At 47.7% G+C, this 25,117-nt stretch overlaps 1 protein-coding gene across 1 annotated transcript in view; it reads left to right on the forward strand.

The window, feature by feature from the left end:
• Nucleotides 1-2,877: 2,877 nt before the first annotated feature.
• The window catches only part of midn (midnolin), a 29,207-nt gene continuing 6,967 nt past the window's right edge, over nucleotides 2,878-25,117 (forward strand). Inside the window, exons 1-7 of the mRNA XM_047342869.1 lie at nucleotides 2,878-3,366; nucleotides 5,515-5,743; nucleotides 7,358-7,445; nucleotides 7,626-7,688; nucleotides 18,067-18,651; nucleotides 19,975-20,098; nucleotides 20,219-20,554. Coding sequence (XP_047198825.1) covers nucleotides 3,291-3,366; nucleotides 5,515-5,743; nucleotides 7,358-7,445; nucleotides 7,626-7,688; nucleotides 18,067-18,651; nucleotides 19,975-20,098; nucleotides 20,219-20,554 — 1,501 coding nt within the window. The 5' untranslated portion in view covers nucleotides 2,878-3,290. The remainder of the gene's footprint in view (nucleotides 3,367-5,514; nucleotides 5,744-7,357; nucleotides 7,446-7,625; nucleotides 7,689-18,066; nucleotides 18,652-19,974; nucleotides 20,099-20,218; nucleotides 20,555-25,117) is intronic.

Below are 25,117 nucleotides of genomic sequence, written 5' to 3' on the forward strand. Positions count from 1 at the left end.
AATAAGAAAACACAACAAAACATCACAAAACAACAAAACACAACATAAATCACAAAACACAACGTATTTGTATTCATTGCTGTTTTGTGATGTGTAGGTTGTATTTTCCCATTTGTTGGGATTTTCACTCCAGGGCCACTGTATTTAGCAACAACTGACCCTCACACACTTTAAATGTATCTGCTGTCAGTTTGTGTCTCTGCATGTTTGTATGACTTTGCCCGATTACATCACAACCTCCCTCACATCTCCCAGAGAGCTGAAGACGTCCCAGGTATGATTAGTCTTACAAGCATTAATTCATATGCTTTGTATCATCATGTGAGGTATGCAGGTATTTTCATGTGTCAGCTTCCGGTGGTAAAAGTTGTGGAGTGGAGCATTGTGATGGCGAGGCGTGTCTGGCGCGCTCTCAGCCACTCGGGTGTGAATCAGGAGGAAACGGCGGCAGGGAGAACAACAGCAGCGGGATGAGTTGCGTTGGGCATGGTTCATTTTTCTCCTGAGGCAGAGGGCGGCCTGCTGGTGACTTTGATGGATAGGAATGCTGCTCACCCACCCACCCACCCACACACACACGCCCACACATGTCCCACACACACTCAGGCTCTCACACAGCAACTCACGCGTCATTGCTCGTGCACGAACACACACATACTGAAAAGTTGTCGACACACACGCAGGCTGCTCTGTCCCACCAGATCTGATATCCAACGCGAACTGTTTACGACCCGCCCACACGGCCTTCCTCCCCTGTCAATAAACTCTTCCCAGAAGTGTGTGTGATGCATGATCATGTAGATGGCTGCATACGGGGGTCGCTCTTGTATCCTCCATCACAGGCTTATCCATGTGCATCCCACTGCACCGTGCAGCACATAGTGAAGAACATTTTACAGCTTTTACACCTTGATGATAAATTTGTGCATTAACAGGATTCTTACACTTAATCGCAATTTTGATTTGCCACATTAGCTGAGATAGAATGAGGGAACACACTGTTCCAGCTACTGGGGATTAAAATAAATGACATCCTGAAAGAAGGTCTCAACCCCAAATAGTGAAAAAAAGAAACTCCCCATTACCAGACAATGTTAAGATCAAGATTTCATGTCCTGAGAGTCGCACTCTTGTCGCAAAACACAAGGATTTGTCAGCTCACTACAAAGTCTAATTCAGGCAATCGAGGTCAGAGTGTTCTGCGTGACCTAGACTGAGTTCACAGCCAAACCTGCTGACGAGGGCAGCCAAGCCGTCTCGTGGCTGAAAGAAGAACTTGACTCTCTGGCAGCTGGAGTGACGAACACCAATGCACATTAGCTTCCCCTCTGAACCAACGTGTTTCTCTCTCACACACACACACACACACACACACACACACACACACACACACACACACACACACACACACACACACACACACACACACACACACACACACAGATCCCGTAATGTGCCCCTGCCAACCTAACAAGTCTCAAAACAGGCCATAGAGCGAGCTAATTCAAAAGCGTAGCGTTCCACTCGAACAAAGGGCCGTGGTTGAAGGAGAGGAGGGAGTTTAACCAACTCCTTTCACTTTGTTCCACTGAGTCAGCAATCTCCCAGAGAGAAGTGAAGAGATGGAGACAGATAAAGAGCCAGAGGGAGCTGTTGGGGCTAGGCAAAGACAGGCACCTTTGTTTGATCGTTGACTCTCCCAAAGATAACGCCAGTGTTTCTTTTTGAACATACACTCTGCTCTCTCTCTCTCTCTCTCCCTCACACACACACACACACACACACACAAGGATGATTCATTTCGCAGACAGTATGATAATATGCTGGTGGGGCACAACGTCCGCTGCACACCAGGGAGGAATGTGTGTCTGTAATCAGACTGTGCTGCTCTTCAGGCTGGGAGGAAGGACAGTTTCTGACTGGTGAATGCGAGCTGACTCTGAGGCACAGTCAGGCACATCTCTCGCCCTCTGAATCATTGCACAACATCTCTCTTTGTCCTTGAGCTGAACCTTATTGTGATGATTTTATCGTGTGTGTGTGCTACATGGATGTAAATACAATAGCCTGCCCTCACTTAGCTGGTTTACATTCAGTGGTGCAAAGTACATTTATTCAAGCACTATAGTTGAGTACATATTCAGGTTTTTGTCTCTGAACATAATTATGTGCTTCTTAGTACAACAGTAATATATAACACCACAACATTTGCAGATAAGAATGTCACAATATGATCAACTTTAATAAAGTTAAAATATGGTGCACTGCTTACATGTTACTCTTATAATAATAGTATTGCTAATTTTAGGATTAAAAGTAAATGTAAAATAAGTCATCATATTATATGATAATATATGATATGACTAGTTGTTTTACTTTGTATCCTTAATTCTCAGTAAATATTTCAATGCACACTTTAGGCATGGGCTACTTATATATAATATACATTGTAATGTTTCGTTAGTACTTAGTTTTAAGATTCTATGTATTTTTTCAATTACTGTCCACATTTTACTAATACAAAAAACTCTGTGGATATTTCATATACAGGTCAAGTGATTTTATTTATTTATTTTCTCAACAAATGTCCATGTCATTCCCGGGCGCATGTGCATTTCCTCGAAACGTGCCAGTGAAGTTGTTGTTTATCGGTGAGCGCGCCCTCGTATCCAGGCAGCATGTTTACCTGCTCTGTTGCCCGGTGACATTTTTCTCTACGTCGTCAAAATGCTGGTAACACCCCTCATTTCACCAAACCACCCGTTTCCCTGTCTTTTTAAGGTGGTATGGCGCGGGCCGACTGTTCTTTGTTTATATTTAGGAGTTTATCTCTATTAAAGTAAATGTTCCTTTGGCTGATACAGCCCCTGCAGTGACTCAGGTGTATTTATGTGCTGTCGCTTTACGCAGGCACATTCTGTCCTCACGGGACAAGATCGCCGCGAGGACACTGAAGCAGGAACCACCTTAAAATCACATGCTGACATAACAAGCGCAATACTCTCCACCCATATCCGAGGCGAGTCAGTAGAGAGGTGTCTCACCTTCCCGGCTCAGTATCAAGAAAGACACCGGTGCGCGCACAGCTCAGAGCGCGCAGGCACCTCCGGAGCGAACAGCAGCTTCCTATTGGCCAGAACGAGACTCGAGCTCTGGTGCGTAACGACGCGCGGCGGACACGCACATCTCCTGGCAGAGAATACACCGAGAAACCTCCCGTGGATTTTTTTCAAGTGATTGGATTTACACGAGTTTTTTTTTTTTGTATCACTGACTTGGTTTTACTTTATATGCCAAAGCTGGGGGAACACACTGGAAGACAACACAGTCCAGCGCGAGGCTTCACAGTTTTCGCCACGATAATTGGTGAGTACAACATGAACATCACAAACAAGGCGGAAAGTATTCATCTCGAGATGCTCAGGAAAAAGTTTGACGTTCTCCATATTGTGTTGGTGCGTGAGAAAATTGATTTGGGACGAGTCGTCTATCGGGGATCGATGGAAGCATGTCGCGGAGTGATTGGATGAGGCACCTTTCATGTAAACTCTGCAGCCATGATTAACTTAATGAGGCCAGTATTGACGACAGGAGTAATGGCCGTGTTACTGTAGATTATATTTAACTGAGGCTGATGTTGTCTGTTTAACAAACTCGTAATATGATACAGGAGTGAGGTGACAGTCATGTTAATATAATAATAAACATTCTTTGTGAATGATCCCAAAGAATAAACGAGTGGATTCATATTTTCTGACCGTTACATGATCGTTATGAACGGAAATATCTTACAACACAATGAAAGAATCCCCTTGCAAGTTTTGATTGTGAGAGTGTTTCGCTTTACCCACTAGGTGGCGACCGAGTATCTTATTTTCAGAGTTTAAAGGCCCTGCTGGTGTTGGGAGAATCTGTTTCTTCGGGTAAAACTTGTGGGGTGTTTTGATCATCATCATTTCCCTTATTTCCTCAAACTGGAAACTTGAGCAGCAACGTTTGCATGCAGGGAAAAATGCCAAGTCAAATACAAGAGTTTTCCATCAGATACTGCATCCTCTCTGTCTTTCACTGTCTCGTGTGTGCACTGTGCACACTGTGAGTTCTCAGGAATACTTCATTCCAGGGCATTTATTTGCATTTGTTCTATTATTATAATGGGGTGTGCATTTTGCTGATGTCAGGGGTTGGAGGAGGAGGATGGCGTCAGCACTGATAATGCCACCCAAACCATCTGATAACTTGGATTAGAGCAGTGACGAGTGTAACCCCTGCTCTGTGTGCCAAGTCTTTAAAATAGCTGTGTCCACACTGGGCTGCTGTAGCACAAGAGGCAGTGAAACTTGATCAAAACATGGAAGCTCTCATGGATTTACAGTATCACATAAGTCAGATCAAAATAATACATTAGTCATAGGTTAATTAAAGAAAATGATTCACTTCATTACTCCTGTATTTGTTTATTTGTTAATTATAGTGTTATTAAGACCTGGCACAGATGAAAACTGTCTGTGTGAGTCAGGAGACATCAACCTTGGCTCAAATGGAATAAACATGCAACATAGACAGTTGGTTTTCTTATTAACATACTCGGTAAATATAGGTAATTACTGGCTAATAATAGGTGAGTTAGTGGCAGCGAGACTAGTAAACAGCGGGTTCTAATCGCGTCCCCCTCAAACCGTGCAGAGACCCTCTGTGCCGTAAGGACACATATTTGGTTCTATGCTGTAATTTATTATGAATGGCTCAAACTCGCCTGCCCTCCACGTGGGTGCTGGGCCGGCGCTCCCATTGGCCGAGCGCAGCAGCGTCCTGCTAGAGTCCTCCCGTGATTGGCCGCGCCGCCCGGGGGCCGTGGGCGTGTCTTTATCGGTGGTGGAAGTGTGTGTGGGGGATACTTTGTGACAATGTTCATTGTCGATATCTTCAGCGGAGCCGCCGTGCGTACTAGCGCGCAGCACAGGAGAGCCGCTCGCCACCAACAGCCGTGTGAGGCTCTGCTGAGAACGGAGCGCGTGTTCAGTCCTCTGAAGCCGGTGAAAGCCCTTCGACAGAACACCGAGGAACTTCTGTAGTTTTGTATTTCCCCGCACGGGATTAGTTTTTTAAAGATAATCGCGTGCGTAAATTTGCGTCCTCGGCGCGTTCCTGCCTGGCGTTTGCGCATCTATGTAGCACACAGGAGGACTTTTGGGGCAAAGGCAACAAAGAGAGAGAGCAGACCAAGAGAAAAGCGAGTCCGTGCGTAGTTGACTTTCCTGAGGGGGACGTTCTCATGATATATCGACCGGAGAGGAGACGGAGCGGCTTTTATTCTGACTCTCGGAGAGCGAGAGGAAGAAGGCACCGAGACCCACAGAGCAAGGCTCTCTGACTGCTGCCCAACAAGGGACCGTAGCCCGAAGCGACGGACCTTGCCCCACCACTATCCCCCCCCAAACTGACTTCACACTCTTCATCCCCGGCTCTGCTCGTCCCCCCCGTCCCCCCCCCTACTCTCCTCTCTGACCACAGGTTATCGGATGGACCAGCATCCCAGCGCCCGGAGCTGCACCAGTCGCGGGGCTTCGTCCTGCGAGGCCGTCCCGACCGAGCCCTCCATGAATCTATACATCCAGTCCACCACCGGCACACGCTTCGAGCTCTCCCTGCCCCTGGAGGAGACCGTGGATGGACTGAAGAGGAGGCTGTCGCAAAGGCTCAAAGTACCGAAAGAGAGACTCGCACTGCTGCACAAAGAAACGTGAGTAAACCCTAGAGCAGCATGATGGGGAGTGAGTAAACTGGAAGTGCGGTATCCTTTCTATGTATGGGAAATACTCGTTTTAATTATGCTTTGCGCTTGTGTGGGACTCCTGGCACCATAGACCGTAATGTCCGGGTTTTTACGCAGCCCCAAAAAAACGAGAATAAACCCGAGTTAAGATAACATATGTTTGAATCCATACTTTGTATTTATGTATTCGTGCCTGAGCGCTCGGGGGCTGCAGACACAACCTTGGTTGCGGTGGCCATCAATACATTCAAGGAAACCACTGACCACTGTATTGGAATTACGCATAGGGGACGCAGCGGTCACTGGAACAGTATTGACCAGGCGATCTGCAGACTCGCATCGATCCGATTCCCTCCTCCATTATAAATACCGAAGCCTGACTGATTTGCTAATGCTGTGCGAATCATACAACGTTAAACATTGATGAGTAAAGTCACACGCAGACTTGGTAGCACTGTAATTTATTTACTGTGCCGCTGCAGGCATATGGCTCATCCCTGGCATGATACTGGAGCGTGGAAGCAGATAGAACTCCTGAATGGTTTCTGGGTGGTGTGAGGTATTGGCTGACCAGTTTCCCTAAGCACTCGGGGAAACTCTTCTGTAATGGGACGGAGATGCATGGGCAGGGGATGAGTTAAGACCCTTTTTATTATTTAAAACTAAACCAAAACCTGCAGTATTCAGCGATTCCCCAATGAATAAGGCTCAGGTTAAATGGGCCAACAATAGTGCAGGTGGTGTTATGCAGAAGAGTGAAGGAGGGGTTCGTATATGCAAAGAGTCAGCATTGTTTTTCAGCCCCCCCAACCACCCACCCACTGTAATCACCCAATAAATCACATCATCCTTTAAAACCCGAAACCCCCTATTTAATCCCCCTGCGCCTCAAACTGTAGACCTGCAGCAAGTCGCGGCTCAAGGCCTTTGTTCATCCGCGTTCGGATTTGGGTCATGTCCGTGCAGCAGGCCGGCCCTAACACTCTCCAATGACGCCGTCGGGGGGTTGAGGAGTCGCCACACCTGGATGCGAGTGGTTTAAGTGCATCGTGACCTGCAATATTAAAGCGTTTCCTTGCTCTGGAACAGATACTCTCATGCTCTGCAGCAGACATTAACTAGTGAAGCCCTGAAAAGGTATTACATATCACCTTCTTTAGAATAGAATCATAGAAACAGCTGTCATAATGCTCCACATGTCAACTGACAACAGTGGGCCTGCGATGTCAGTAACAGCTCATTGCTGCACAGTTTTATTACAGCTAGTAAAAGGACGGTGGTTTGGGTTTCGGCAGGGAGATTTTTGTGCAGCTCAAAGAAAACTCTTACCTCCACTTAGGCAAGTGGCAGTGGTGCCAAATATCCACTGCGAGCGATTGTCAAGCTCCACTATACTCGAAATTGAAATATGACAGCCAAATCAATACGTCTCCTTCATGGAGCTTTTCACCCACGGCTCTTTTTCAAACTAGTTTGGAAGTGTGTCTGCCCCCCCCCCCCCGGCTGAAGGCTGTTTGTGTGTCTGAGGAGAGAAGATATTGTCAGCACAGTCTAATTATCTTGTTCTCTCTAACCCTGCAGGCGACTAAGTTCAGGCAAACTCCAGGATCTTGGCATATCTGATGGGAGCAAGTTAACGCTTGTACCAACTGTTGAAGCAGGATTAATGGTAAGGGCCACTTGAGTGTGATCTTATTTGAGTCTATGTGGAATATTAAATACAAATACTGATTATAAGCATTGCTAATACTTTTTTTTTTTGCATCAAAATTGCTTTTAATAATTGGTGTGTGCTCCATCGAGTCCATTAAAACTAATCATTCAAAATTGTTTTCTTCTTTCTGTGCAGTCTCAAGCATCAAGACCCGAACAGTCCGTAATGCAAGCCTTGGAGAGCTTAACAGAAACTCAGGTAAGAGTCTGAGGCCGTTTCTCTGTGTTGACCCTGAAATAATTTGGATGCATCAAAGTCAGTATCCTGCCACAACTGCAATCTGAGCAGAGCTGTGGACTCGTTTCTCTGTGTTTGCATGTGGGGATATGGGAGGTTTCAGCTTTGGTCAAGTGCAGAGCAACAGCCAGCGATGACAGAGTGGGATGAGATGAGCCGGCTGCACAAGCACAAGCCTCTTTGCTTGTTTAATCTCGGCCTCTTAAACAAGCCAAGCCAAGCTAGACATCCAGTGTGAGCTGTTAGGGTATAATAAGCAGCAACACCCTCCCGTATCCTAGTAACATCTGTGATAGTGTGTATGGTGGGGGTGGGGGGGGTGCACGACGCTGCAGGAAGCCAGGGCGAACACCAGGGCTTATTCGTGAGAAGCTGAGAGGATGAGCACATAACACTCACTTCCACCTTTCTGTTTATATCTTTACCTGTAATCCGTCTGCACTCCTGTATTTCAGCATCTAATAGACATACACATAGATGAACACACACACACACACACACACACACACACACACACACACACACACACACACACACACACACACACACACACACACACACACACACACACACGGACAGTCAAGTTTCCAGGAAGTGTGCTGTGGTTACATGGAGACTTGAGTGTGGTCTCACTAACTCATAAACAGAGTGCTGGATCATCAGATGACAGCCCTCTCACTCTGTACTCGCACAGGGTTCCTGGAAGCCTTGCGTGCACAGTCTGAGTAAGGCGTACACCCTGATTTACAGTGAAACAGCTCTTTAGGCCGAGTGTAATGCATGGTATGCATTTGAGTCAATGTGGCATGACTCACCAAAATGATCAAGAGTGAGAGTAAAAGCAAAAAGAAAAGGCAGATCTCTCGTGCTGGGAGATTGGCCGCAGAGAAGAGAGGCGATAAGGCTGAATGCACACAGACAAGGGTGTGACGTATGAAACACTGTGCAGCTGACTGACTGACTCAGATCAACTTCCTTTTGTAGTGTTTGGTAACACGGCGATGTGCGTAACTGCACCAGCGATGTGCGGCTGACTGATGTCAAAACAGAACAAAATGGTGAAACTGGATGCTGATATAAGGAGTTAACTGTGTCAGCAGCGCAGCGGTTACGTCCACACCAATTTGCTCAACGAGCGATCCTCTGCGATTTGTTCATTTTTGGTCTTTATCAGAGGAAGTGGTCTGTTTTGAGATAGTGGAGCGTGGTTTGGTACGGCTTCATTCCCTGCTGATAATCTAATGGTGGATATCCTGGCCCTGTGTGTGTCTGTGTGAGTGTGTGTGTGAACTCAGCATGCATCTTGTAGCGCTGACAGCAGATGACTGCGCGTGTAGGTGGTTGTGTGTGTGTGGTTGCTGGATGTGTGTGTGTGTGTGGATGTCAGAGTGGTAGTGGGCTTGAAGGAAGCTGTGCCCATCATGTGGTACGCCTTTGCTGGGCAGCCATGAGTGACCGTCATTTTCACCCAGAGGTGGACGATAATTCAACTGGCGACCGAGAAGAGAAGATTTCTCACTCTGCCTTTCTTCCCATGTCTCCTCTCACCCTATTGCCCACCCTACTTCACTGTGGCCTGCGTGTTTATTGTGATGTTAATGTTAATAATGCAGCGGGGATGGAAAGAGTAAAGTGCACATGCATGGGCTGATATCAGGGTAAAAAAGGTTAAAATAAAGGCATAAATCTGCTTTAGTGTGTTTTTATCCAGCGAAATTGATTCCTGTTTATAATTCATGAAGTGGAATTGAAAGATATAGATTGTGGGGAGATTACGGATCTGAGTAAGATTAGAAAATAGGAACACAAAAGCTTTCCCTCATTTCCTCTCTACCCCCCTCCTAACTCTGGGGCTATCAAAAATCAATCAATGCACTTAGCTCTTAAAAGTGTCTGACATGAAAACGGATATGCCCATACACCCAAAAATAGCCTCGGGGAGATTTGGGGTGTTGTAGCCTTAGAAGAAGTGCATACTAGCAAGTGGAGCTCTTTTAACTCCTTGAGTCTCTGTATATTTCGGTCATGCGAGGTCTGAGTTCTAGACCGGGTGTATTCCCAGGAAGTGAGTGTATTCGTGGAAGACTGAGCTGGGGGGGATCGCCTCGTGTCTCCCTCTCCTTTATCAGTGCTCTGGAGGAGTCTGCAGCTATAGCAGCCAGGCAGCACATGACAGCTTCCAGTGCCGTTTCAGACTTTTGTGGAACAAGTTAGATAGAGAATGTTTTATGGAAATTGAGCCCCGGCAATTATCGAAATGGGATTTTTCTCCTTTGCACCGTCTCCCCCTTTCCCTCCGTCTCCCCCTCTTGTTTCTGCTTAGCAGCTCTCCCAGGGCCCTATAATTTAAATGTGCTGCGGTTTGCAAAGTCCGGCTTGCTGCTTCCCCTTTTGACCGTGATGGCTGGCTTCTTTAGCAAGGACAATCCTGACTTGCCTTAATTCTTCCTCTGGAATCTCACTAGACTTTCTGAGCTGTATTAAGCCACTGCCTCCTGACAGCCCTTCAAAATACAGTTGCCTGCACTCTTCTCATTCTGTCTGCTAAATAGAGGTTGTGTGTACAGCTTACTCGTGCAGTCATGCGCACACACACACACACAAACACACACATACACCAGAATTGAAAGGATATATTTAAGAGGATTTCTGATCCTGCTCAGAGAATGAGAAAATGTCTGATCCTAGTAGTAAAATGAATGTACACTTACAAGACACGCAGTGAAAGGGAAATGAAAGCAATATTCACAGTTTCTGGGCATATGTAGGCTGTGACATCAGCCCTTCATGTATTGATCTTGGCATTTGACTGAAAGAGAAGGATTATATTTCCCTCTCAGCACACAGGGACTATTTGCTCATTGATGCACATTGATGTTAGAATAAAAGCCAACCAGGCAGGCAGGCATCACCCTTACCATCCCCCTCCATTGCCCTTCCCCCATGCAGCCACCTCTTTGTTCCTGTCTTAAAGCAAACCTGCCCAGCTGACAAACCCTCAAACACACAACAATGATGGAGGGTCACTCTTTAAGTTTTGCTCTCCCCCTACAATCCCCCTTTCATCTGCCATACGTCCATAGGCGTCACTATACCCGATTGAGTGCAGCTACAGCGGGTGCACGCAGGGTTTTAAAATCAATGCACGGCCCAGCTGGAGCGAGGCTCGGTGAGCTGCAGATTGACAAATTTTGCCTTGAACACTAACACAGATTGCTTTGGGAGGAGGATGCATGTTGCCATTCCATATGTCCCTGCGGAATACGCCGCTACATATCTGCTCTACTTTTCTCGCTCCTGCCGACAAGCACCTCCTGTCCTCACCCACTCCACTCCTCCTCCTCCTCCTCCTCATCTTCCTGGCTCAAATATGGCAGTTTTGTCATTGTGTCTAGAAGCAGACAGATGCAAAGCAGTAGGATCTAACAATATGTGTGGGGAGTCACCTCTGGGTCACCCTCACCTCGCTTCTTCTGCTTTGCCTCCCTCAGGGGGGGGGTTGCCACAGTGGGCCAGACAGGTGGTGGGGGGGAAAAGAAAGGGCAAAGCTTTGCACAAGTCATTCTGTAGCGTGTCAAGTCGATGTGTGCAATCTCTGGAGGCTGGGGGGAATGTGGAGGATGAGTGCAGATGCTTGGGTAACTCACGACTGCAGAAATACAGGGGAAGAATCTAAAGGAAGACAAAAGAGGACCAAGCGTGTTGCTCATGACTAGAAACGGACGATTTTGGATAAATTTGTGCACATGGGGACGATCGTCTCTAACCTGGACCGAGCCCTGTGTGGATGTCAAACACGGTCATAAACGCTGTACATCACATTGTCTAGATGATAATTACTCGGCAGGATTGGCGCTACTGGAAACCACTGGAGAGTAATGGTACTGAGGATTGGGTAATGCACAGAATTAAGAAATGACTGAGATAGTTTGTAGGTCCCGGTCCTTCCCACTGCCATTGAGATGAAGGCTTTTTGTACGCACACAGCTTAAATGAGGGAGTCCTTGCTTCTTTTTTTTTAGAGTGATGATCTATGAGCATATTGGTTTGGCAGAATGTGTAAATCAAAATGTGAATGGAGTAAAAGACAAAAGCTCTTTTTAGATACAGACCCTCCTATAATGCTGTTAAGGAGACCCTCTCATTATGGCAGGTTTGTTTCTTTACACTGAACCAAACAAGCCGGCCCACTGCTGCTCCAGTGTGTGATTTTTAGATCACACACGCCGGCGTTCTGCAATCAGAAGTGTGACGTGTAACACAACCGCGTCTGCGTCTCTATCCATGCCATGCCAGCTCTCCCTCTTGCACAGATCCAGCTCTGAGACTATACCCCTGCTGCCGGCATAATGGTAGAACAACAACAATAACACCCCCTCACTCAGAACGGCAAGGTGGAATAAGACTGCAACATTCCTGTCTTGAACAGGCTGCATAAATGGGGCTAATTCTGATCCAAATGTCTATTCAGCCCCCCACTCATGTAAATACTGGCCTTGAAAATTGCATTAATAAGCTGATCAGGCAGTATTTTTGCACCTGTGTAATCCCCTTTGTGATGCTTAAACGCACAGTGGGATGGGGAGGTCGGGAATCAAGGTGTGTTCTGCAGCAATTAAGGGAGAGCTGGATTTAGCAAGGGATTTCATTGTCCTATTGTGCATATGCATCTGCTCGTATATATGTGTGTCTTTGTGTGACTCCTCGTTCACCATGGCAGTCCTGTATCTCCACATTTGAGTCGTGACCGTCATTGTCTTCCATTCCCTGGTGACACTAAGCTTTTGTGATTCAAGAAGCAGACATCGTGACTAGTGGGGCTACTGTGTGGGAGGATGGAGGCCAGGATTATCGCGTCTGATAGCCACCACCAAGTATAATGGAAGTTCAATTAGGCATATGCTACTGTTGAAGCAGGGTCAAAATACCCAGGTCGATCCACTAAGCCAATACAAGAACACACAGAAGCAAGAGGAAGTTTTCTCAAGGAAAGCCAGCACTCTCTGTGCCTTCGCTGCAGCCATTACTAACCGCCACTCTCCTTATCGTCTTTCCTGCGTCAGTCAAACTAGAGCCCCACTCCCTCCTTTTACGTGTACCCACTCACTTTATCTCCAACAGATGAGGCGTCTTTTCCTCAGTCTCCTTTTTGCTGCTGCAGATAATATTTCCACACATTTGTATCGCCGGGTACAGAAACTGTTCATCGGCAATCGACGCTTTCCTCAAGCAACACACAGTCCTCATTAAATAGTATTAATCAGCATTCAGTGGAGTGGGGGGAGCGTAAGCAGCAGGCGGACGAGTAAAGAGTGAGGATTTCTTTGCTGTTGTTCGCCTTGAATTAGATCTAAAGCATTAAGGGCTGGTGGGGGTCGGGCTTCTTTGTGCATGTGAATTGGCTGGCCAGTTGCTGGCACAGTGGTGAGTGTGGAGAGCCGTTTTTAGCAGGAACCTGATCATCCTGAACTTTGCCATTCGGATCTCTCATTTTACTCGATCCCGATCAAATTTAGGGATGGCCAGCTGGTCCTCACGGAACAGCCCCCTCTGTTTCCTGTCAGGCAGTATTACAGACGCCTATCTTTCGAATTGGTTCTTTGAAGAGCCCCCTGGCTGCTTTTAGGATTTGGGGCATGATGCAAGTCATTGATTTTTTTCCCCGTCTCTTTTGAGGGCCTGTTATTGCATCTTTAGCTGGTGCGTGTTTGCACAGAGACTATCAATAGTGTCCTGGTGCGATCAAACATTTAGGTCGATAGGCGGGTTAATAAGCAGCTTTTTGAACCGTACCTTTCACCTATAGCACTTTGACAGGTGAGCAGCACTGGAACCAAAACATGGCCGGAGAAGATGTCTTCCTCCTCTCATGGCCTCCCTCTCTCCACCCTCCTGTCCTGCCCTCCAATCCTCCCCTCTCTCCACTGTCCTGCCCTCCAATCCTCTAACCTCCTTTCTCCGGCACAAAGCTGCTCAGTTGTTCATGAATGTCAGCTCAGTGCCGCCAGTGCCGCTCTATCTCTCCCCTCTCTGCCCCTCTCAACCCTCCCTCAGCCTCTCTCTTCCTTCCTCACTCCTTATCTCTCTCTCTCTCTCTCCTTTAGTTTGCTTAGTGTGCAAAGGAAGAACGACTGCAAATGAGTTCCTTGAACCACAGGGACCCCAATAAATAAAACTGTCAGCCAGAGATGTCGAGAGAGAAAAAAAAAAAGAAAGAAGGAAGGAGCCAGAGGCACACTCTCACTGAATATTTCATCACCCACCATCAGCACCACCACTCTGACACCCTACCCCCATCGCCCGCATCCCCCATCACCCAACCCCCTCACGATCCTTGCTCCCTCCCTTTCTCATGCCATCCGCCCCCCTTTTCCTCCATGTTTTTCAACTCCTCCATATCATATTCTCCCCCATCACTGCATAGCAACCAAAGCCTCCTGCCGAACAAAATACCACATCCTGGACCTTGAGAACTAAAACAAAATGGTTGATGGCACTGACTGTGGACGTCAGTTGTTAAAGAAGAGTAATGTCTTCATCAACACCTGTGTGCCCCCGTGTAGACTGTGTTTTGACATCATGCCCGTGCAGTTTCTGTTGAGCATATGTCGTTTTAAGCAGACACACACCTTGTTCTTCAGGCATGAGCTCCTCTTCTCTTTGCATACCACTGCTGCTGCATCAGAAAGAGAACAATGACGGGCTGGTTTCTCTCTGTCTGCCTTAACACAACAAAAGTGGGGCCCTCCACTCTCCCCGTCCCCTCGTAGAAAAGCACTACAGACAACCATACGTTTTATGAAGGACTGGAATTTGTGGAGGGCCTTTGCAAGGAACAGGGTGGAAACACAGGAGGAAGAGGAAGTTGGCAGACTTAAAGACAAGCCTAGAAGCTATCCTTTGTTTGCCTGTGATGTTCCAGAAGGCTCTATCTGCTGTCTCCTGACGTCAGTGGTAGCCAGCCACATTGGCTGTCTTGGCTGTGCTCCTTAGAGCAGACAGACATGTTTGGACTGGAGCTGAGCTGCTAGCCGAGACCTCTGGGAATCATTTGCTTGCCAGCTCTCCAGCACTAGAGAACCCCTTCCCCCCTGCACACACATGCATACACACCCTCTCTAACACACTCACTTGCCTTGTTTGTCTCACAGTCTCTGTCCGTCTGGAAGAGGCTTGTTGTTACCTGATCACTCTCACCAATCTAGCCTCTGGCAGGCAGGCGGGTCGCGCTGTATCACCCTCCGCCTCCTCCCCTCCCTCAGGAAACAGGCCCTATTTCAGGTGTTCCACTCCACAGCTCCCGGCTCCCAGCTACACAAGCTGTTCGCTCTCCTTTTCTCGGTGCTCAGGAGAATCAGGGAATGAGTACATCTGACGATAAAAATGATGCAACTTCTCTCTTGGAGGAGTGGACTTCCACACTCAAAGGTTTACTTTGGTTCCTCTTGTTTATGTTCTGAGGGAAGGGAAAGTGACCAATCAGATTATAGTAGTTGAGTGGTCCCCTATCATTTTCCCTGCAAATTAGATGCCTGTGTTTATGTGGGTTTGCGGCCTTTTAATTTCTTGCCTAAAGATGAAGTTGCGGTGTGGGGTGTGTGTGTGTGTACGTGTGGAGACCCCGAATGACTCATGCGCATACATTACACAGGAGAAGATTTCCGCCCAATTTTAGCTCCCATGTATGTGAGAGCGAGGGCGGCCTGTGTGAGCAACCTCTAAATTGACTCATGAGTCAACGGCCGAGACTCCAGGAGTGACAAAATTGTGAGGCAGAAAGCTTTCCTCTGGTGCAGGCTAATTTAAAGCCTGCCTAGTGGTGTTGGAAGCTCAGTAGGAGTACATGAGTTTCATCTCGGTGGTTTTGAATAATCCACACTAGTCATTATAAGGGTAATCAAGCCTCCTCTGTTTCTCCTGCTGCCACTCACTGTCGGCCTGTTTCTCTCACTTTCTCTCGCACGCTAAAGCAAAGGCCCTGCTCAGACTAGACTTTAAATGTTATTTTCGGATGATCCCTTGACAGACAAGGGGAATAAACAGATCTTTCACTGCTGTCATCATCCCAACCTCAAACAAAAGACATGTCCCTTATGGCCACATTTAGAGAAATCGATGTGCACCTATAAATCGACGATGACATGGTGTTTTTCTTCGCAGATAAATTCAAATGTGAGTAGAGAGAAGCTAATTCTGGCTACAAGCAGCGACTCGAGGCAGATTCCGACTCCAGGTGTGAACTGTGAGCGGTCACACCTTAATGACACAGTCTGGATATTTGTGGATGCAGGATAGAAGGTCTGAACTCTACCACAGACAAAAGAATACCCAGTTGGCTGTTTTACCTCCCTCCCTCTAACTAAACACTGGGTCAATGATCTCCCTCAGGGTCTCTGACTTTTGAATGCGTCGGTTTGTGTGTGTGTGTGTTCACTGTGTTGTGGGTAATCAAACCGTCGACTCATTCTCTTGACAGCTGTCAGTCACAGGCTTAGTCAACGTCTCCTCCCCCTCCTTTTCTCTTATCTTTCTCTCTCTCTCTCTCACCCACCCACCCACCACCTCCCCAAAGCCTCACACACACACACACACACACACACACACACACACACACACACACACACACATATTGTCTATTGGGTGACCTTTTATACGTGGTGTTTCCTCCAGCAATTCCACTTCGCACCCTGCCCTGGGCTGAGTTTATTGTCTTACCACCATGGAGTAATCATGGTGGGTGTGTACTGTATCAACACGCCATTAGTGACTGAGTTCACACTCTGAAAAGGCTGAGTTTCTGTTTATCCTGCAGCCGCCTGTATGCTAATCTCTCCTTTTTTGTGCTGCCTTAGCTGTTGATTATTTACATGTTGCAATGCGGCCATCGGATCATCCCAACCCCCTCGTCTGTTCACCTGCCTCTCTTCTCTCTCCATCCTCTTTTCCACACCATGTCAATACCAATGTGCAAAGGTCACCCTGGCAACAGAGAGCCAGTGGTCGATAGAGAAATAAATAAGCAGAATGGGAGAGAAGTGATGGCGGGCAGAGCCTGGTGGTTCACAGGGTTAACTACAGGCCAACCTCTCAGAAGCACACTCCAAAGGCTGCAAGGTCTGCAGGGATTGAGGCCTCTGCTCCTTTCTGTTGTCTTTGTATATATGTTTCTATTACTTGTCTTCTCTGCCCTGCCATTAGTCTTTCTCCCATCCTCTTTGTGCTCCCTCTTCCTCTTCTGTAGCCTCTCAGTGCTCCTTCTCCATTCCTGTTTCTACCTCCCTCCCCGTCTCCCCCCTTCTCTGCCTCTCTGGGGACTGAAAGCACACAGGCAGTCAGGGTTGTTGAAACCTTTTAGGACAGAAGTGTCACTTTGTATTTGCCAGTGCTGTTTGTTTCTGTTTGCTTCTATTTAGGGAGAACCTGAGATGTCATTACTGCTGAGTCTTCATGGCCCAAAGAAACTTTGTGACCCTCTGTTGACTCTCACAAGAAAATACACGTACAAAAACAGACATACACTCACGCGCACAGACTAATGCAATGAGTAACAGTACACAGCTAGAGAGCCAGGCTTGCAGGAGTGGGGGGACAAGAGAACTTTTGTTGTTTAGCGTGAATCCTCCAGCCAAGTCGTGACAACTTCGCTATCCTGTGTGTATTTGTCTGTGTTCATCCGGGCCATGGGTGGATCAGTGGAGGCCTCCACACTTGGCCCCCTGTCACCCATTGCCAGAGCTCCAAAAATGGGCAGCTCTTCCAGTTCCGCTGCAGACCTCTGGACAATCGGCCATTCTGTGTTTGAGAGGCGGGCGGGGTGTATTTCCTGGACGTGGGACTGATTTTTCAGGCCCCGGGCCAGACAGAAGGGTGGCCTTTGTCTCTGCGCTAAATGACACTGCTGACTAAGAACGGACTGAGGGAGGCGAGAGAGAGTGGGCTCTATTTGTGCGTGTGTTTTCCAATGGGTCTCCTCATCAACCGCTCCCCAGCAGATGTAAATAGGCCAATGTTACAGAAAAGTGATTGATTGCATGACGGGCTAATGCGGTGTGTCCGAGTCTCCATGAGAGGGCAAGCTCAAAGCACTTTGGTGTATGTGAATTGTAACTTCTGTCCATTGGTTCATTTACAAAGGAATCAATGTACTTGGGACAGTCTCTCTCTTTTTTAAAAAAGTTTTGGCTTTCACTACAAACTTTTGATAAGAAGCCCAACCAGGCCTCAAGATGTTAGGGACAAATACCCAGCCTGTGGTGGACCTACCACTGCAGACGGTGTTTTGTGATTTTTCTGTTAAGTCCTATTAATAACTCAACCTTTCTTTTTTCTATCCATGCAGGTCAGTGACTTCCTGTCCGGCCGCTCCCCCCTCACCCTCGCGTTGCGTGTAGGTGATCACATGATGTTCGTCCAGCTGCAGCTGGCGGCGCAGCAGTCTGGTGGTCCCCAACTCCAGCACAGACACGTCATCACCCGCAGCAACACAGAGACGGCAGCGGGACAGCCCACAGGGCAGCCCCGTGTCCCCCACCCTCACCCGCATTCCCACAACCTTCCCCATCATCCACATAGCCACCCCAGCCCCCACTTGTCCCAGCCTCACCCGGTACCTTCCTCCCCATCTTCCCCGGCCGCCGCTTCCTTCCCCCTGCCCTCCACGCACCACCAGCCGCTCCCTCCCATGTACCACCAGTCGCCCTCCTCGGCTCATTGTAGCCCTCCTACTCCTTCTCCTCCGCCCCACTCCCCTCGCCCGACACACAACCCTGGAGGTCTTTTCCGCTCACCAGCTCATAACCATCACCACCATCACCACTACCACCAGCCTTCTCCAAGCCAACCCAGCCAACCCAGCCAACCCAGCCAACCCAGCCATGACATCGGCCAGGCCAGCAGCCCTGTAGCCCCGGTCCTCTGCCCTGAGGTGAGCTGGGAAAATATTTCGGAATTCATATTATTTATGTTTATGTGTGCTCCACTGTTACATGTTTGTCATAAGTCAGAGCTCACTTAAGCGAAACTTACTGAGCTAACTAAAATACAAAACCATCTTAACCCTCTGGTGAATGAAAAATGGAGGAGATGAATTGTGACCGACACAAGTGCCACACACTCAACGAAATCTTCCTCCATTACATTGATTAGATTAGTGGGATATCCCAACAGCATGAGGGTGAAGCAGTGGTTAAGTCAGATCTAGGGAAGATTTGCACGTGTTGTGTGTGTCTGTGTGGGTGTGTGTGTGCTTCCATAGTGCACAGTGTCATTAGTCATCACCAGAGTGCAGTCTGCTTCCCAAATACATACAAACAGGCAAACACACGCGATTAGCCAGGAGGCCATGACATTCATATGGCCTCATCCTTCTCAGTGAAATATATGGGATTACGAGAGGTGGAGTAAAGAGGATGAGAAAAAAAGGCAGAGAGAATGAAGTCTGAATGAATCAGTGAGCTGGTTTTTCACGTTGGGACTGATCATTAACCTTGCCATTTTCAGTCATTTATCATTAACCTTTATAGACATTTATTTAACTTTGGTTAACTCGAAGAGCAGCTGCACACACATGAACAAACACACTTACTCATCTCCACCGACCACATTCGCTCCTTATACTTGGTCTACCTCCCCAAGCTGCAGCCTTTGGTAAGAGAATAAGAACCAGATGTCAGCGGACTATGTGGGAGAGATGGTTCACAACAAGGAAACCAGAGAGACGGGCCAGTGTAGTATGCAGAAAAAGAGAAATGGCTATTTCTCACAAGGCTTTTCACAACCTTAATACTCACAAACACAAGAGACAGTTGCATGGGTTTCAATTTCACTTTCAAATGTCAGTTATTTGATCCAAGTTAAGCTAAGGTGAAGTAGCAAGGCTGCCAAGTTTGGTCATTTCTCAGATTTGGGGAAACAAGATACCCAGGGGGTTCTGGGCCATTAGTTGCTAGAAAGCTCAGGTTTCCATCCTCCTGCGGTTTCTAATGACCCCAGCCTTTACTGCATATGTTACTTACAAAGTGCAAATAGTAGTTACAACACCCTTAAGTAAAGGTAACTTACAGAACTCATAAAGGTGTCCTCAGGATTAACCTTACATGATTTCAACATGTCACAGCTGACATATCTCACATGCTTTGTCTGCATGCCATTTGATGTATATGCTGATACATTTTCCACATTCCACAAGATAGATTTAAAACATATTTTCTTGCCTACCAGCCTCATTGTGTATCATTTTTCCCTCCAGGCTAACTGCAGCCCCAACAGCCCTACCAGTGGCACCAGTCCCTCGACACGCTCCCGTAAACCTGGCGCCATCATTGAGAGCTTTGTCAACCACGCTCCGGGAGTCTTCTCAGGGACCTTTTCAGGTAAGGGCGACACTGAGCTGCTCTCAGCAATAACCATTCGATCCATGAGATCCACCTGAAAGACGTCTTTTAGCAGGAACTGTGTGCTATTGTTTCAATCTTCGTCACTCTCTCCCTCAGGCACTTTGCACCCTAACTGCCAGGACAGCAATGGGCGTCCGAGACGAGATATTGGTACCATCCTGCAGATCCTCAACGACCTCTTGAGCGCAACACGCCACTACCAGGGCATGCCACCCTCCCTAACCCAGCTTCGGTACCAGACCCAGTGTGGCTCGCCCACTTCCACTTCCCCGTCCCCTTCCCCCTCCCCACCTCCCTCACCTCCAGTTGCTAGCGTGACGGGCCTCTCTGCCAAAGCTACCTCTGTGCCTGCCGTCAGCCCCAGCGGCCCTCCGCCGACTCTTCATCCGCTGGTGCAGTGCCAGAGCCAGATCCGCATGTGCAAACCCCCTGGTGAGTGTCTCTACTCCACACTCCCTCTGCTCATGCAAGCATGCCTGAACACAAACACACTCACATACACACATTAAGTCATTGTGCGTCCCTTGGAACCCTTGTGGCGCAGATGTTCTTCAGTTGCCACCGCTTTGGAGATTTTTGTGTGTGTGAAATGACTGCAGTCTAGAATTTGTCGTTTTACCAAGCTCTGCTCTTCCATTGCATTCTACTAAAGAATTCATAGTGATCTTTGTCTTTTAGTTTCTATTCTCATAGCGCACCATGGTTAGCTTTTTGGATCACTGTCTCGCTGAAGCACTTATTTTCATCTTTAAAATTCTGACAAAGCAAGAATAGAAGAGTCAGATTATAGAACAAAAACAGTCGTGCTTACAGTTTTTCTCTCCTGGGTTTTGAGGCAGAGGAGAAGAGGAGGAGAAAAGGGTGGGGGTGTCTCCTTAGTAATGCAATACAAGCTTCTTTAGACCTGTTCAGTCAGGCTTCACTTGTCATGTCAGTTGTCTTTGTTTTTGTGCGTCAAGGAGATAGGTTTACCCCTTCAAGCCTGGGCTGGGCCATGTTTAGGTTAGATTAGGCTGCGGGTGGTTTAACCTACCTCTTAAAGAAGGACTGCAGCTGGGGTGTGTATGGGCTGGGGCTCGCTGTGGCCGTACAAACCCTGACATTCCAATGCCCAAGGGCTGGGCCATGCAGGGCAGCGCTGGAGTTCAGATGATGCCGTTTAGGGACTTAGGGCCTGGGTGTTTTAAACCCTCATTTTCCTTTGCAGATACACAGGATGTGGAGTGTCAGACAGATGTCCAGAAGTGATATCATTCAGTCCATGTTGTAAGGTTAGACTGGCGGTGCTGAGAGAAACAGCATTGTCCTCTGCTGTCTCCTTATCTCCAGTTGAGGAAATTGAGCCACTCTTTGGTGAGCTAGCTCGTACGTTTTGTTGAATAGTCTTGCAGGGAGGGTCCTGGAAAACAGAAATAAATGTTTAATGTTTGCTTTTGTTTGAGGAAAGCGAGAGCGTACATTTCTATTGTCATACGTGGGCTTTGTCAACTGCTTGATGACCCCGTTCAGACCTGGTATTAACATCCGTCCTGAGTGATCCGATCAGCAGTGGTCAACGCTAAGTAAAGGGTGTCTGAGATGTATGTGGCCAGGTTCTTTTCGCCCGATCACAAGTGGTCACAGGAGACGCATTCAGGACGCATTTTGATACCAGGTGGGAGCACACAAACCTGGAGCTGTGCTTGCATCTCTCAGGACAGATGTTAAAACCAGGGCTGAACAGGGCCTGTGACCTTCTGTTGCGAGTAAGAATGGCGTCTTTCAGCTGTAGAAACTGAGCACAGATTGAACAGGCATGTCCAGTGGTCCTCTGTGTCGCCCTTACAAGTGTTCAGTGAACAGTTGGAATAACACAGGGTTATTTTCCTAACTCAGGGAAGACCTTCTATTCCTTCGCTGACCCAACCTACATACACCACCCCCCTTCCCCTCTTCTCCCATAACTGTCATCCCTCTTCGTCTGCACTCAGCAGCCCACACTGCTGTTTCCCCCATTTGCTGTCCAAAAACAGCTTTGTCTGTAAAATTCATCTCTCTCTCTCTCTTCCACCTTCACCCCCAACTCCCCCTCTCTTTCCACGTCTGTGTTGTGCATCAATACATTGTCTGTGCTCATTTGGCCTTTAAATAGATAGATTTATTTTCGAAATGCAGCTCTCAAAAGAATTTGCTTTGTGAAGTAGAGGGCAGTAAGAGGAGGAGGTGGAGGACGCGGATAGAGGGAGGCGGTTAAAATCACAAACACTAAGCCTCCATTCATCATAGGAGTGTTTGTATCCTGTCCATCAGTCTACTAACTGCTGACTGATTAACCAAGGACAGAGAAAAAAAAGTACGGGTGAAAGAATAGCCTGTTTAATGCTTTTTTTTTTCAACTTCACCGCTCCTGTCCAACTTCCTCCGCTTCCAGAAAGTGATGTGAATGAGTAACCCCCCCAGCCAACCACAGTTCAGCTCACTGAGACAATGAATGTGCCAGTGTGTTTGTGCCGACAGAGGCTGCGTGCCTATCGGTATCCTGTTCCACATGGTGTCCTAAGGAAGCCGATGACTAAGCGCTCTGAGGCAGTCTTATCAGCCGACACCTGATGGAAGACTTACTGGACTTAACACCGCAGCTTAACTCTGCATCACACAAACCTGCCTTTATTCAGCTACAGGAATAACCCGGTCCCCATTTTCCCGAATATATATATGTTTGTGTGTGTGTGTGTGTGTGTGTGTGTGTGTGTGTGTGTGTGTGTGTGTGTGTGTGTGCGTGTGCGTGTGTGTGTGTGTGCAGTTAAACTCAGGTTGAGGCAGCCTCTTGAAAATGTCACATAGCTTGGCTGTCTCCTGAGAGCCTTTACCCTTTCCACTGCAAGTTCATGTGCGAGAGGGAGAAGGCAAGCGTAAATAAAAAGCTTGAACACACACTCACACTGTCTCTCCATAAAGGCCTTGTTAAAGGCTTGGGTGACTAGCTTGGTTTCATGGCTTTGCGGTATTGCTGAGTGTGAGGATTTGTCAGCTGAGGACCCGTGTTGGATTTGAACAGGAGGGCTTTAGGGCGCCTGGCAGGCTGATTGTTAGCTAAATTCCTTTACTGAGTAGGATGGACCTCCCCGGCACCCGCCCCCCCTCCAGCCAACTTGCCCCCTGCCCAGCCAAACCCATTGTGCAGGGGCCAGGGACAGGGGCTACATACAGGGCACCAGGCTGAGCCATTGTGGGGCAGATGAGGGGGGGGCTGTGGGATTATAGGGCTGCCTTTTTAGTTCCACTCCCACTGCAGCTGCCTTGGTTCAACACAGGCACGCACTGAGAGAGAGAGAGAGAGAGAGGGGCAAAGCAGGGGCAAAGTTAGCGCTGAAAGCTTCTCCAGCACCCCCTTCCTCTCTTGTTTCCCTTCCGCATCCCTTCATTCACCCCTCCTGTCCCCTTTCGATTTGTCAGGTCATGTTAGCGTTGTGCTGGCTGGGGACTGGGCAAAGCCATAGGAGGAGGGAAGGCGAGGGGAGACAGGGAGAGAGGGAGCCACAGAGCAGGATACTATACATCTAACCTCCCCGAGTCCTGCATTTTAAGCCTGCTTGACCACAGCAATGCACTTTATCGACAGGTATAGGCTTAGTTATAGGCCCTTGTCACACGCAGAGGTTTGGTGTTACGCACGTGCACCAGTAATTCGGCAAATGCCCCTGTGACGCAGCTCAGCGCGTAGCTATCTAGCAAAGCCTGCAAAGCACATCAGATGCCCTTTCATTGTCGACAAGGAGAGCGAGAGAAGGAGGGAGAGAGAGAGAGAGAGAGAGAGAGAGAGAGAATGCAAATGAAGTCTAAAAGTCATTGAAGAGCTTGTGTCCCTGCGGGGCAGTCAATGCCCTTTCACGGTGCTGTCAAATGCTCATATGAGCCATGATTTGATTGGTTGCTTTCGTTTGCGTCTGAGATGGTTTATTTTTTTAGGGTTGGATGGGAGAGTGTTTTTCCCCCCCCACATAGTTCAGGTTTCTCATATTTTCAGACAAACTGTACTTCAGGGTGCTTCCTCACGGTGCCGTCTACCTCTGGATACTAAGCCACTGGTCTCTAATCGTCATCTTTAATGTGTCAGGTGGATATGAAGGGTTTGGTTTGTGTTAATGGAGTTAGATCTTCCATAGTAGTCCCGTCAGTGAAAGAAATAGTTGTTCCCTCTTGCGTAAAGGTAATTAGTACACTTTCATTATATTATCAGTAAATACTGAACCTGTTCACCTGTTGGCACTTGGAATAGAATAAAGTGAGACTATTTTTACCTCCAACAAGTAGATCATGTTTTCACTCGTCCATTTGTTTGTTGGTATATTTGTGAACAAGATTATGCAAAAACCACTGGGTGCATTACCACAAAACTTGATGGAAGGATGTGGTATGTGTCGGGGAAGAACCCATTAAAATTTGGCATGGATCTGGATCAGGTGGTGAATCCGGGAACTGGATATCTGTGTGTGCAGCTTGGCAGAGGTATATGCACTTGATACTATGATATTTGCTGAGCTGTACCAACACATTTCCACGTGGTTTACTGACACAATCTAAGCTCTTGACTCATGATAGCCATGCACTTATATTTAATATTATGATTTAATTTTGAATACTACAGTAATTATTATAGTATTTAGACATTAAATGGAGACAGAGGCTTCAGAAAGAACAGACAGTGATTTTCTTCTCTCCTCTTCTCCTCTCTTTCTATCTCTCTCTCTGTCCACCCCTCCCTCCATCCCCCGGTTCCCCCTGATGCTGAGCAAACACAATGTTCTCTCTGCAAGATCACAAGACTTATCAAGGCAAACAAACAAACAACAGCAGTAAGACAACTGCAAATGAAGGCCAATCTTTATACAATCAATAAAAGGAGAAGCTCCTTTAATCTCCCCCTGCGTCCTGCACGCTGCAGCCCTCCTCCCTTTTTTCTCTACCTCCATCCTCCGCTGCTCCTCCTCCTCCACCCACCCACCCCCCACCCCT

The sequence above is a fragment of the Hippoglossus stenolepis genome, chromosome 14, assembly GCF_022539355.2.
Source record: "Hippoglossus stenolepis isolate QCI-W04-F060 chromosome 14, HSTE1.2, whole genome shotgun sequence".
Taxonomy (NCBI): domain Eukaryota; kingdom Metazoa; phylum Chordata; class Actinopteri; order Pleuronectiformes; family Pleuronectidae; genus Hippoglossus; species Hippoglossus stenolepis.